This window comes from Melanostigma gelatinosum, assembly GCF_949748355.1.
Source record: "Melanostigma gelatinosum genome assembly, chromosome: 10".
Taxonomy (NCBI): Eukaryota; Metazoa; Chordata; class Actinopteri; order Perciformes; family Zoarcidae; genus Melanostigma; species Melanostigma gelatinosum.
The window spans coordinates 16,371,604-16,384,553 of record NC_136643.1 but is presented as its reverse complement, the minus strand read 5'-3'; the positions used below and the strand labels follow the sequence as shown (position 1 = coordinate 16,384,553).

The 12,950-nt window shown below is 41.3% G+C and overlaps 1 protein-coding gene across 1 annotated transcript; it reads left to right on the top strand.

Moving 5' to 3' along the window:
• Positions 1–5,262: 5,262 nt before the first annotated feature.
• Positions 5,263–12,548, top strand: LOC306783102 (uncharacterized protein; the record flags this gene model as incomplete). Its single annotated transcript, XM_079276628.1, has 10 exons — positions 5,263–5,361; positions 6,652–6,981; positions 7,676–7,934; positions 8,032–8,195; positions 8,661–8,875; positions 10,152–10,187; positions 10,331–10,661; positions 11,618–11,876; positions 12,065–12,228; positions 12,322–12,548. Exons 2-10 carry the CDS (start codon positions 6,669–6,671, stop codon positions 12,546–12,548), a joined length of 1,968 nt encoding a protein of 655 aa, XP_079132754.1. The 5' UTR covers positions 5,263–5,361; positions 6,652–6,668.
• Positions 12,549–12,950: the final 402 nt, after the last annotated feature.

Here is a 12,950-nt window from a genome sequence, read left to right as displayed (position 1 = left end):
GGCATACAGCAATATACAAACATCCCAGTGAGCATCTTGCCATTGAAATGACATTTAAAAAATGATTGTGGTCAATGGTGAAAAGACGTTTAAAATTGGTTTAAAAGTGAATCTTGTTGTGTTACTATGACTAAGTATTTAATTGCTACATGATTTACTGTGAGCATGAAGTTTAAAATACAGTGATGTGTAAAGGACATTTAAAAGTGGTTCAGAAGTGTTTGATACACTTTATTCAATTACTGTACACAGACAAAAACAGCAAATATAGGAGGAGAATCCTGGTTGAGCATGAACACAATGTAGCACTTTATGGTAGAGGAAAAGCAAAACATACCTGGACTTGTCACCGAATGTCTCTTCAGGAATCCGCCAGCACCACTGAGGCTCATCAGAGTAAATTGCTGTCTTAACTATTTTCAGGTAACCTCTGCACCTCACTTCCCATTATCTCCTCCTCCATTCGACTGATAAGAGTTCGTATTGTGACAGTTACTACCTTTGTAAGGCAAAATCCATCCACAAAAACCAAGTAAGTGTTCATTGACTGCTCTTCGTCAAATCATTGTGTCTTCAAAAACAAACAGTGGAATTTAAAAAATGTGTTATTTACTAATTAAACATCCCTTGGTGTAAGCATGTTTAATTATAATAGTGATAGTAAAAACAAGTTAAATGACTGTAAGGCCATTCGTTATTGGCAGGTGCTGTCTCAAAACAAGGCAAGACAAGTTTATTTGTAGAGCACATTTCAACAACAAGGTAATTCAAAGTGCTTCACATAAAACCACTAAAAGCATCAAAACATAAGGCAAAAGAAAAGGAGATCGGGCAAATCGGTTTGTACTTTGTAATCATTTCACCTGTTAATTTAGTTTTTCAGAAAGTTGCTCGAGATGTTATGAATCATTATTTGATCTATCATCCTTTTGTCTTTGTCCATAACATTAAAACGACCCAACTGTGTGGAATTTCCATATTTCAAAGTTAAGTATTGGTACATGATGTCTTCTAGTAATCCAGCGGCTGTTCGGGGGGTTAATGCCCGCTGGGACACGAAGAGAACCTGCTCGGAATTTGCTCCTTCTTTACAGCCGGTTATTGTTCACAACACAGGTGATTGATAACTAAGACCTCATTATCTGTCCAATGTTTGTTGTGAGGCCAAAGTATGAGTGGATCAGTTACTTTGAGCGTGTGTGTGTGTGTGTGTGTGTGTGGCTGCTACAGAGCAGCAAAGAAGGGAGGAGGGGGCTGTGTAGGTGAGGAATCAGAATCAGAATCAGAACCTTTTATTGCCATTGTATGTTAAACATACAGCAGAGACGGGATGATAGTGTTGAAGGCAGAGCTGAAGTCCACAAACAGGATCCTGGCGTAGGTTCCTGGGGAGTCCAGATGCTGGAGGGTGAAGTGAAGGGCCAAGTTGACTGTTCGTCTACAGACCTGTTGGCTCTGTAGGCGAACTGCAGGGGGTCCAGGAGTGGGTCGGTGAGGGTTTTTAGGTGGGACAGGACAAGGCGCTCAAAAGACTTCATGACCACAGAGGTCAGGGCGACGGGCCTGTAGTCACTAAGTCCTGTGATCCTTGTTTTTTTAGGGACAGGGATGATGGTGGAGACCTTGAAGCAGGCTGTTACGTGGCATGTCTCCAGGGAGGTGTTGAAAATGTCTGTAAACACCGGAGACAGCTGATCAGCTCAATACTTCAGGGTGGAGGGGGAGACCAAGTCTGGGCCGGCTGCTTTGCGGGGATTCTGTTTTTTAAATAGCCTATTTACATCTCCGTCCTGAATCGAGAGAGTCGTCACTGGGGGTGGGAGGGGCGCTGGAATGGGTGGTACAGAGGCATGGGCCCCTGCTGAGCTGGGGGAGGGGGGGCTGGTGGTCTGTTGTTGGTTGATGGGGCTGTGGGGGATGGAGTCAGGACTGTCCCATTGTCTTTGAAAGCGACAGTCGTACTCACTCAGCTCGTCTGCCAGGTCGTTCATGGAGTGGGGGGTTTTAGGCTTATAATTGGTAATCTGTCTGAGACCTCTCCAGACAGAAGCAGAGTCGTTGGCTGAGAGCTGATGTTGCAGTTTCTCCGAGTAAAGTCGTTAAGCATTAAAACGACCCAACTGTGTGGAATTTCCATATTTCAAAGTTAAGTATTACTCCATGATGTCTTCTAGTAATCCAGCGTATGTTCGGGGGGTCAATGCCCGCTGGGACACGAAGAGAGCCTGCTCGGAATTTGCTCCTTCTTTACAGCCGGTTATTATTCACAACACAGGTGATTGATAAATAAGACCTCATTATCTTTCCAATGTTTGTTGTGAGGCCAAAGTATGAGTGGATCAGTTACTTCAGTTTATTTTCCCATTCCAACCCCTTCACAGGCAGAGACATATCAATGACCTCATCTGGTTGTTTGATACGTAATCTGGGGATGCCGACCTAAAGTTTTCTCTAAAGGTATTCTTAATATTTTAACATTGGAACTACAGAATTCTTAAGACATTCTTTAAGAAAAAAATGAACAAATGTAAATAGCTTTCTATAGCGCCTTTCTAGTCTTCCGACCACTCAAAGCGCTTTAACGCTACATGTCATTCACCCATTCACACCCTGACAGCGGGGGCTACCGTGCAAGGTGCCACCTGCCCATCAGGATTAACTAACAGCCAACGGGACCGATGTATGGTTAAGTGCCTTGCCCAAGGACACTTTGACATGGACTGGAGGAGCTGGGGATCAAACAGCCGATCTTTCTGATCTTCTCTAACGCTGAGCCTCAGCTGCCCAATGTGAATTTGTTCTGGTGGAATAATCAAGAATCCAGCAATCCAGATGAAATATCTCAATTCAACAGAGCAGTCTGACTCTGGGCCTCCCCTCAGACAAAGCTTTTAAATGTAAGAAGGCGCTCCGTAGGCTGTTCTATGTGATCTTCTTTTGATAACTGATGTAATGATTCATGAAATATATGTCTTACTTCTATTCACTGAGCCAGTCCTAGCATTTGGTGTTCCAGTTTACTTTTTAACTGTCAGCGTGTGTGTGTGTGTGTGTGTGTGTGTGTGTGTGTGTGTGTGTGTGTGTGTGTGTGTGTGTGTGTGTGTGTGTGTGTGTGTGTGTGTGTGTGTGTGTGTGTGTGTGTGTGTGTGTGTGTGTGTGTGTGGCGGAGGGGGCTGTGTAGGTGAGGAGAGGTGAGAGTGCCTGACAGGAAACAACAAACAAAAAAATGTCTATTTCCTGACGGCAATAGTTATTTTGACGTGTAAATCCTTTGATCATTATCTCTGTGCCACTGTCTCTGCATCCCCTTCTTTTGAGACTGTCTCTCTGCTCCAGTATGCTTTGATTGTGCCGATAAAAAGTGATGCAATGGTGTTGTCAGTAATTTTGTGGTTTCAACTTCCAATGAAAATCAGCGCACAGGCACTTCCTTAATCTTTGTCTCATCCAGAGACCAGGTTCCCAAACAGGTTTCTATGTCTGTAAGTCGGCCTGAGGGGGAAACTACCATATCAGCGGAGCAGTAACTTTGACCTAATGCACTGCAGACTATAAGGTCTTGAACGATTATGACTTTATTCTCATTCAATTACGACTTTATTCTCTTAATATCAGGAAAACACAAAAAGGTTGATCTACAGGAGAATAAATATTTGAAAGCAACACAAAAATTGTCACTTGGCGCCTGAATCTTGTATTTCCTTTAAATAAATAAAGACATTTTCACTATAAATTGATGCAGAAAAGATACTAATTGATACGAAAAAGGACTAATGAAATGTTTGACGCTCAAATTTTCCCTCTTTTGGTTTCAAAGCGTCCTGTCGTGTATTAGCTTGCAGGAGAAGCTTTCTGCCACAAACCATGATCTTTAACTAAACCAAGTCGGTTTGTTGCCTGAACCTCAGGAGATTTCTGGCAAAAGGGGCCTTCTGGCAAAAAACTTCTCCCGTGTGCAGCACACTTAAAATACTCACAATGTTATGCGCACAATTTGGAAACAAAAAAATATATTATATTTAATGTATTTACATATATTTCGAACAAATCTCAGGCAAGTAATTGGCCATCCAGTAGCTGAATCGTACGCTTATTGGATCTACAAGGCCTCATTTGTTCCGACTGTCGTCGTTTAGTGAGCCAACCCAGTAACGCAGCACAAACAGCAGAGAGAGTCAATGTGGCACAACATTGTGTAGAGTCAGGATGATTTCACATCTAACTTGGTGAATTGTTGGTTTTGCGGGAACCGGTTGAGCCTCTCACGGACGACATCCAGGTGGGCGACAGAGTGACTCTTGCATCATCTTCTCCTTAAACTACTGCTGCTGGAACTGAGATTTTCTCCAGGAGCAGAGTATGCTGCCTTGTGAGCAGGAAACAAAGCCAGACCGGAACACTGCAACATTTGGAGAACCGGATCGACCATGAAAAGATGACAAACTGACACAAGGAGAGGGAGGTACTTGAAATAAATACACAAGGAACTAATAATCAAAGGCAGGTGTGGCAAAAACAGCGTCAGTCAGGGTCAAGTGTCGAGGGAACTGAAAAATGGAGGGGTGGAGCAGAAGAGCTATCTATCTATCTGTCTATCTATCTATCAATCAATCAATCAATCAATCAATCAATCAATCAATCTATCTATCTATCTATCTGTCTATCTATCTATCTATCTATCTATCTATCTATCTGTCTATCTATCTATCAATCAATCAATCAATCAATCAATCTATCTATCTGTCTATCTATCTATCTATCTATCTATCTATCTATCTATCTATCTATCTATCTGTCTATCTATCTATCTATCTATCTATCTATCTATCTATCTATCTATCTATCTATCTATCTATCTATCTATCTATCTATCTATCTATCTATCTATCTATCTGTCTATCTATCTATCTATCTATCTATCTATCTATCTATCTATCTATCTATCTATCTATCTATCTACCTATCTATCTATCTATCTATCTATCTATCTATCTATCTATCTATCTATCTATCTATCTGTCTATCTGTCTATCTATCTATCTATCTATCTATCTATCTATCTATCTATCTATCTATCTATCTATCTATCTATCTATCTATCTATCTATCTATCTATCTATCTATCTATCTATCTGTAAGTAGGAAGGAATGACATTATCATGCAGTCTCCAGTAGATGGCGATCTCAGACCATCATTTCCGTGAAAAAGAAGGCGGAGGACAGCTGAGTTCCCCGGAAGTTCATTTAAATAAATGAAGTGGGGAAACAAAAACAAAAACTCTTTGCCCCTCTCCACCGTCTCTCACCTGGAGATTCGCGTCCTGCTGCTCGACCCTGCGACACTGTTCAGAAAATATACACGTAAGTTTCTTGTTTTTCTTTCAACTCTTTAATTAAAGACACGTTCAACTCGTTAAACCTGAAACTACAACCGCCAGTCGTCTGGCTCTCTGTCCACATGGTGAACTGTTCCAATATGTAACATTTCAATTGGGAATAATTGCTCCAGAAAGTTATTAGGAAGCAGTTTCTTTTAATCGATTGATCGATTTTTTTTGTAAAAAATACCAAACATTCCCACATTCCAGTGAGGATTTTGCTGCTTTTCTTGTAAGTAAACTGAATATCTTTGAGTTTTGCACTATCCGTCAAAAAAAATAAATAAAAATGTAAAGAGCATATTTCCCTGTTTAATGACCTGTATCAATCATTGAGAGTCAGTTAGTTGCAGCCAGAATACAATATTCAGTCTCAGTTGATCTGGCTAATTTGTCAAAAGTCAGTCAAATCTTGCCTCTGCATTTACATTTAGCCTAAATTGTGTGTTTAGTATTATTAAAGTAATTTAAAGATGTCAGCTTGGGCTTTGGGGAAAATGTAATGGCCAATAGTTCATATTCTGTATCATTTGAGGACTAAATCTAAAAAAAAAAAAAAAAATAGCCTTTAGGTTAGTGGGGCATCGCGTAAGGTGCAATGCTGACAGAGGACTCATCGCACAACAATGTGCCTTCATGTTGAGCAACACGTGCATTCCTCGATGCATTTCAATCCGCCGACAGAAAGACAGGTTTTTCCACGGCTCGGTTTCATGCTCCATTCAGTAGAAAGGCGAGGTTGACATTGTTCAGATGGTTTCAGTTTGAGATCATAATGGTAGTGTTTGTAAGTGTAGGACTTTTGTAAACTGTCAACTGTTTGATCAAATATGAGATTGAAAATGTATTCCTGACCCCGCAAACAGCAGCTGATATCCCAATCTCTAATAGAGTATGCCCAGTTGTCGTTGAATTTAGGATGTTTACATTTATCTGACTCCATTTCATCTTAAAAATTACGATTCTAATCAATCAGATTACGTAACGACTACACAAACTCCATCTGCTGAAGAACACTGATGGTTAAAAGCTCCAAAAAAAAGCAACTACCGTACGTCGACCTCATTGGGAGATTGTTTTGTCAACTAAAATGTGCCACAGTACTGGAGGTCTAACTGAGAAATAAGAACACAACAAGAAGGCGTTTTGTCACAACTATCTCATCGTATCACATATCAGTCTATTTGTAAATGTTTAATTTCATTTGAAACCAGTATATCATTATGCATGGCCACAGTGTTACTGCAAGGTATCTATCATGTAACTCTGACAGTCTGGTTTTTAGAAATAATGTTCCTGTATGTCGTCGGACTGGTAGCACCCTGGCTGGTCTACCGCTGGTACAAGGAAAGGAAGCGAGTGCCCAACAAAGAAGATAAATATGTCTACATCACTGGCTGTGACACTGGGTTCGGTAATCTCCTCGCGAGACGCATGCACACGCTGGGCTTCCATGTAATTGCGGGTTGTTACACTGAGAAGGGCGAGGATGAGCTGAAGACGTTCGCCTCCGACAGACTAGAGACCTTTCACCTGGATGTCACCGACTCGGAGAGTGTCCGCAAAACGGCAGCTTTCATCGAGACTCTGGTTGGACAGAAGGGTGAGTGGCTTTGAGGTACTCGTTGTTGTTTTTTTTACTGTCACATTTAATGTCTGTTTATCTCACAGGTATTGTGTTAATCTCAGAGTTAACAGCATTTGTAGGATTTCAGGTGAATCAACATATGTTGTTCAAAAATACATATTTTCCTCTTACCTGTTTACAACAAATGTTTGTACTAGAAGGATTACACCATTGACAACAGCATTATGTCTCTGACTCATGCCTGCCATATTGATGATACATTTTAATCTAAATATATTACAGATAATGGCCTTTTGACTACTGTCAATGGCGTTTCACAACTCGATAAAAGCGTTCGTTCTTGACAGACTTTGACTCCTCTGTCCCTGTTTAAACCCACTCTGTCAAAGCGTAATGTTGATTTTTACCTTCATGAGACTTCTGAGATCTTGAGTTTTCAGAATGAATTTGAGGTAAAAGGCGGGGATGCAGTTATCAAAACCAGGGGTCATGTGAAACTTCTTCTTGTCTTCTATGATAGTGAAATTAATATTTTAGAGGAATCCACAGAGCTCACAACAAGGTCTGTGTCACTCACTCTAAATCAATCTAGATTGATAGATATCACTACAGGTAAGAGGAAAACGCATGCATTTATGATTTTTGGGGTGAACTGTCCCTTTTTTAACACTCATCTCTTTGTGTTTATTGACTTTTTGTGCCGCTCCAGGCCTGTGGGCCGTCGTGAACAATGCTGGAGTCGCTCTGCCGTCCGGTCCCACTGACTGGCTCACTATAGACGACTACAAGGACATGCTCGCTGTCAACCTGTGCGGCTTAATCGACGTGACGCTGAGCGTCCTCCCTCTCATCAAGAAGGCCAGAGGCAGAGTGGTGAACGTCGCCAGTGTGTTCGGGCGATGCAGCCCGTTCGGCGGGCCGTACTGCGTGTCGAAGTTTGGAGTGGAGTCCTTCAATGACAGTCTGCGGTGAGAGAAGATGCAACCTTTTCCGTGCTGTAGCCACATTGTTGTTCTCACAAGTGTCTTCGCAACTTACAGCAAGTTTCCCTCCTTTCTGTTTCAGTATAAACATGGCAGCATTTGGAGTCAAGGTTGCATGCATCGAGCCAGGCTTCTTCAGAACAAATGTGACCGACGTAGACTTGATGCAAAATAGCCTGAGGAAGCTCTGGGACAGATTACCTCAGAGTCAGAAGGATGAATATGGACCTGGATACTTGAAAGCATGTGAGTTACTCCACCGTGGTAATAAATCATATCTTTTTTTTTTAAATTATTTCTACAGGTCAAGATATCACTGAACAATTCGCATAGATGAGAGGAGATGATTTTGTCGAATGCTGCCCAATCGTGATCTGTGATCCTTAATAAAAAATCCTTAATAGATATAAATGATTGTGTTTTTATATACATTATGTACATTTTAAGGTAGGATACCAAGTAGGGCTGTCCTCGACCAAAGAAATTCTTAGTCCACAAACACTGTCAAAGACGGATATTGAGTTCAATAATGAATAAGCGATTTAATTTTAAGCTTCTGAGTAGTAGTTTATAATAGATACGTATATTTAGTGTCAAATGACACAGCTGTCTTTTAGAAAGGAAATTATTAGGAACTAGGAACAACAGACCAGTAAAATAAAGTGTTTTCCTGAATATAAACGTAATGTGTCTGAACTGGTTCTCTTTCAGCGATCGACCTGTTGAATCGAAGGTTCAGGTTGCTGACAGACAGTAATCTGATGAAGGTGGTCGGCTGCATGGAGCACGCCGTCTCTGCCGTGCACCCTCGTACCCGCTACTCTGCCGGATGGGACGCAAAGTTCTTCTGGTTGCCTGTGTCCTACATGCCAACTTGCATCATGGATAGACTTTTTCGTAGAAACGTCCCAGATTTAATGCCAATAGTACCTGCAATGTAGCTTCTGTCAAATCAGTTGTGGGGAAGAAAATAAATTGGGCTGATTTGCATCACCTACGTGGCTTTCATTTTTTTTTCTTTGACCACAGTCAATGGCCTTTTCTTAAGTTGTATGATTGTCTTAATCAGTGTCACGACTCAAACCAACTTCACGCTTTTCTTCTTGATGGACTTTGACTCCTCTGCCTCTGTTTGAACCCGCTCTTCAAAGACACAATGTTGATTTCATTGCAGCATCAAATACAGGGAACAGTCTGTCACCTTTGGGCTGTGTTGTTGTGTTGTCAGAGTGAATGTGAGGTAAAAGGGGAATGCGGTTATCAAAACCTAGTTGTGTCTTACACAACCCAGCGTGTGTGACATGTTTATCCGTGCTGTTCAGTCCACTATGGACCTTGACACTGCAGACGCCCAGGGAACAGTCGTCACACTCTGACACAACTTGAATGAGAACGGATCTTCGCGTTCAGTTATTCTTCGACGAAGAACTAGCCATGGTAGGTTTGCATTATTATGCTACACAATTTGAATCTGATAATTGGGTTTGATGCTAATTAGGAGCAAACTAACTGAATCTGGATATAAACTGTATTTTTGTTTATTTGTGTGACTTAAAATATTTTTTTTTACACAAACCAGCATATTGAGACAAGATGCCATCTGCTGGTTGAGTGAAAAATGTATTACGTTAAAGGATCAGTTCACCAAAACCAAAATAAACTAATCTTACCTCTTGTGGTGTTTAGCTACATGCAGATAGGCTTGGTTTAATCTGATCTCCACTGCTGAGACTCGGTACAATAGAGGTGAATGGGGTTTTGTTTGTGGAAATACAAAGCTACACAAACAAAATTCTGTTAATCTCTTCTGTGACAATATATCATAGTGGTAGAGGAAGTATTCAAATCCTTTCCTGAAGTCAAAGTTGTAACCGCAATGCAAAATGCCTTTTGTTTTTACTTATTTGTAAAATAATCCACAATGACATTTTCTCTCATATCGGCATAGAAAATATAGATACTATCGGTCCATTACGTCCATGGTCAGATTAACCCACTAGATGGCGCTAGAGCAGACGAGCTGTGGTTACAAAACATTTATTTAGGACATTTTGATCTATGAGTTTGAAAGCATTTTCTTATTATGTGAAAGTGTGTGTGTTCAAGGTAAATGGGGGGGGTTGAATTGCTCTTGAATGTTTTATGTCTATCTTAGTGATGCATATCCCCCTTAAAATATAGATCTCAACTTTCTCCCCTCAGGTGTGGACTGACAATCTGACGACATATTTATTAGAGGTCAATTGATTTATCTCTGTTCACACTTTATGTATGAATGCTTCTATTTTCACCATTCATAATAACCTTTTAAGGGGAATGTGTAGGATATTTGGAAGGAGAAATGAGGCATTAAAGTCAAAGCTGTGGATTTTGTGTTTTAGGTAATCCAGTGCCACCTGGCTGTAACCTGTGCTTTACTGCTGCTCATTCTCGCGGTCATCCGCTGGTTCATCAGAGATTCCCACAAAGTGGATGGCTTCAACCAGAAGCACGTGTTCATCACCGGCTGTGACAGCGGCTTCGGGAACCTGCTGGCCAGGCAGCTGGATGGAAAAGGCCTCCACGTCGTGGCTGCGTGTCTCACAGAGAAAGGCGCAGCCGATTTGGCCGCATTGGCCTCCCCCAGACTGAAGACCCTCCTGCTGAATGTTACAGACAGCGCGAGCATCGGGAGGGCGGTGGAGTTTGTGAGCAAAGAGGTCGGAGCGCGAGGTGAGGCCGGGCGGACAGCAGCGGGGGGTTCACACAGATAGGGTGCCAGTCAGAGGGAGGCACTGGGAGAGATAAAGGCAACCTGGACCATCCCATCATCAACCCATCCTCCTCCTACTAGATAGGGAGAAAATACTTACCTCATCGTCTTTTTTTAAAAGCCAGGAACACAGTAATGCTTCTCCAAACATTAATTTGAACTACAGTTTTATAAAAAAAATGATTGAAAAAGGGTGAGCGTCAACTTTTTAGAATCTTTTTAGACTTTATTAGAATTAGTGAACATGTCTGGTCAGTCTCTGTAGTAGTGGACATAACTCATAAACACAGTATACAGTATATACTCTCCATAGTACTATAGTACTGGATGGCACTAATCGGTGTTGAAATGATATAACTATAGTTATATCATTTCAACACCGATTAGTGCCATCCACCATAATTTCCTCTTAATAGAACACGGTATCACTTTTCAGAATCAGATTTGACCAAAAAGTACATCTGGAGAGGATTTGTTTTTATAAGATTAAACATAGAAACAAATATGAATGCATTCAAACATAATTACTGCATGTGAAATAAGTCAAAAAATGGGAATTCTGTGGAATTCCCATTAATACAAATACAACAATGTGCTTAATGTGTTCAATGTTGATGTGCAAAGATAGGAATTAGTGCAGCACAATTAGTGGTTTGGATAAAATTCTCAGAACAGAAATATCAGTAGTGTGCACATGTGTGCAATGTGAAGAATACAGGGAGCTCAAGGCCTTACTTCGCCTTTAATTCAGACATTTGCAAAGTAATGAGAATCAATAATGCCAGTTGCTAACTGTAAATGCATTTCTTGTACTTGTGAGGACAATACATCAAAACATTGTCTTGTATCAACTTCAGAGCAATACAGATGAGAAGTGGATGTCTGCTGGTGAAGTTCAGGCCTCTATTCTCTGCAGGTCTCTGGGGTCTGGTGAACAACGCTGGCAGGTCCGTACCCATCGGTCCAACCGAATGGATGAAGTTGGAGGATTTCACAAAGGTTCTGGATGTAAATTTGATTGGAGTTATTGAGGTGACGCTCCAGTTTCTGCCTCTGCTGAAAAAGGCCCAGGGCAGGGTGGTAAATGTGGCCAGTGTTCTGGGCAGACTGTCTCTCACTGGTGGAGGATACTGCCTGTCAAAATGGGGAGTGGAAGCCTTCTCCGACAGCCTCAGGTAGTGGGAAGACGACAGATTTATCACACATTCTCTTCGAATAGGAAATACTGTAAGGGTGTTATTAGAAACAAAACAAACCTGTGTGTTCAGCATGCAATCGTTCCTTCATTCCTTCACATGCTGATCTCATTGAAAAGCTTTCCAGCTGCACAAAGGAAACACATTGTTTTGCTTCTTCTGCCCAGGAGGGACATGCATCACTTCGGCATCAAAGTGAGCATTATCGAGCCGGGCTTCTTCAAAACCGCTGTTACCAGACCGGATCTTATCGAAGCTGACCTGAGGAGGCTGTGGACCCGCCTCCCTCAAGAGGTCAAAGACTCCTATGGAAAGACATACTTTGATGACTGTGAGTGGAAGTGAAGTTGATGACATTCAGCAACAAATTGTTTAAAATGAAAAAGGATGAACGACTCCTCTGCTTTGTTTTTTTCTCCGTCAGATGTGAAAGCTCAGGGCTTCTCCATGGGCATCTTGTGCAGTGCAGATCTCTCCAAGGTGACCAGGTGTATGGAGCATGCGCTGACAGCTCGCTTCCCACGCACACGTTATGGTGCAGGTTGGGATGCCAAGTTCTTTTGGATTCCTCTGTCGTACCTCCCTTCATTTGTGTCAGACTTTGTTACCAACATGTTTCTTCCTTCACCGAAGGACCAAAGGAATGTCTAACAGGCAGCTAAACGCAACAGTATGACAGATAGTTTCCTGAAAGTGCTGAAATAAAATATACTGTGACAAGATTTTCAAAAAAAAAAAAAGATTCAAGACACGTGTTACAAAATAGGAAATTTATTAATTTCATCTCTCAGCAGCAGCAATTTGAACCATATGGGCAAGTTGTGAATGATCACACAGTTTTTATTGGGCTCATTATGATACAAATAAATCATTCTGTAAAGTTAAGAATTCATTCACCGTGTTTATAAAACGACCGTCTACCCCTGCATCCACAGGTCATGTGTTGCTCCAAACTATTTTGGCCATTGTTCCAATATCATCACTAAAAAAATGATCATTTTGATTCAAATTCATCAGAAGCCAGGGAACACAATGAGTCTGATTAAGTACAAT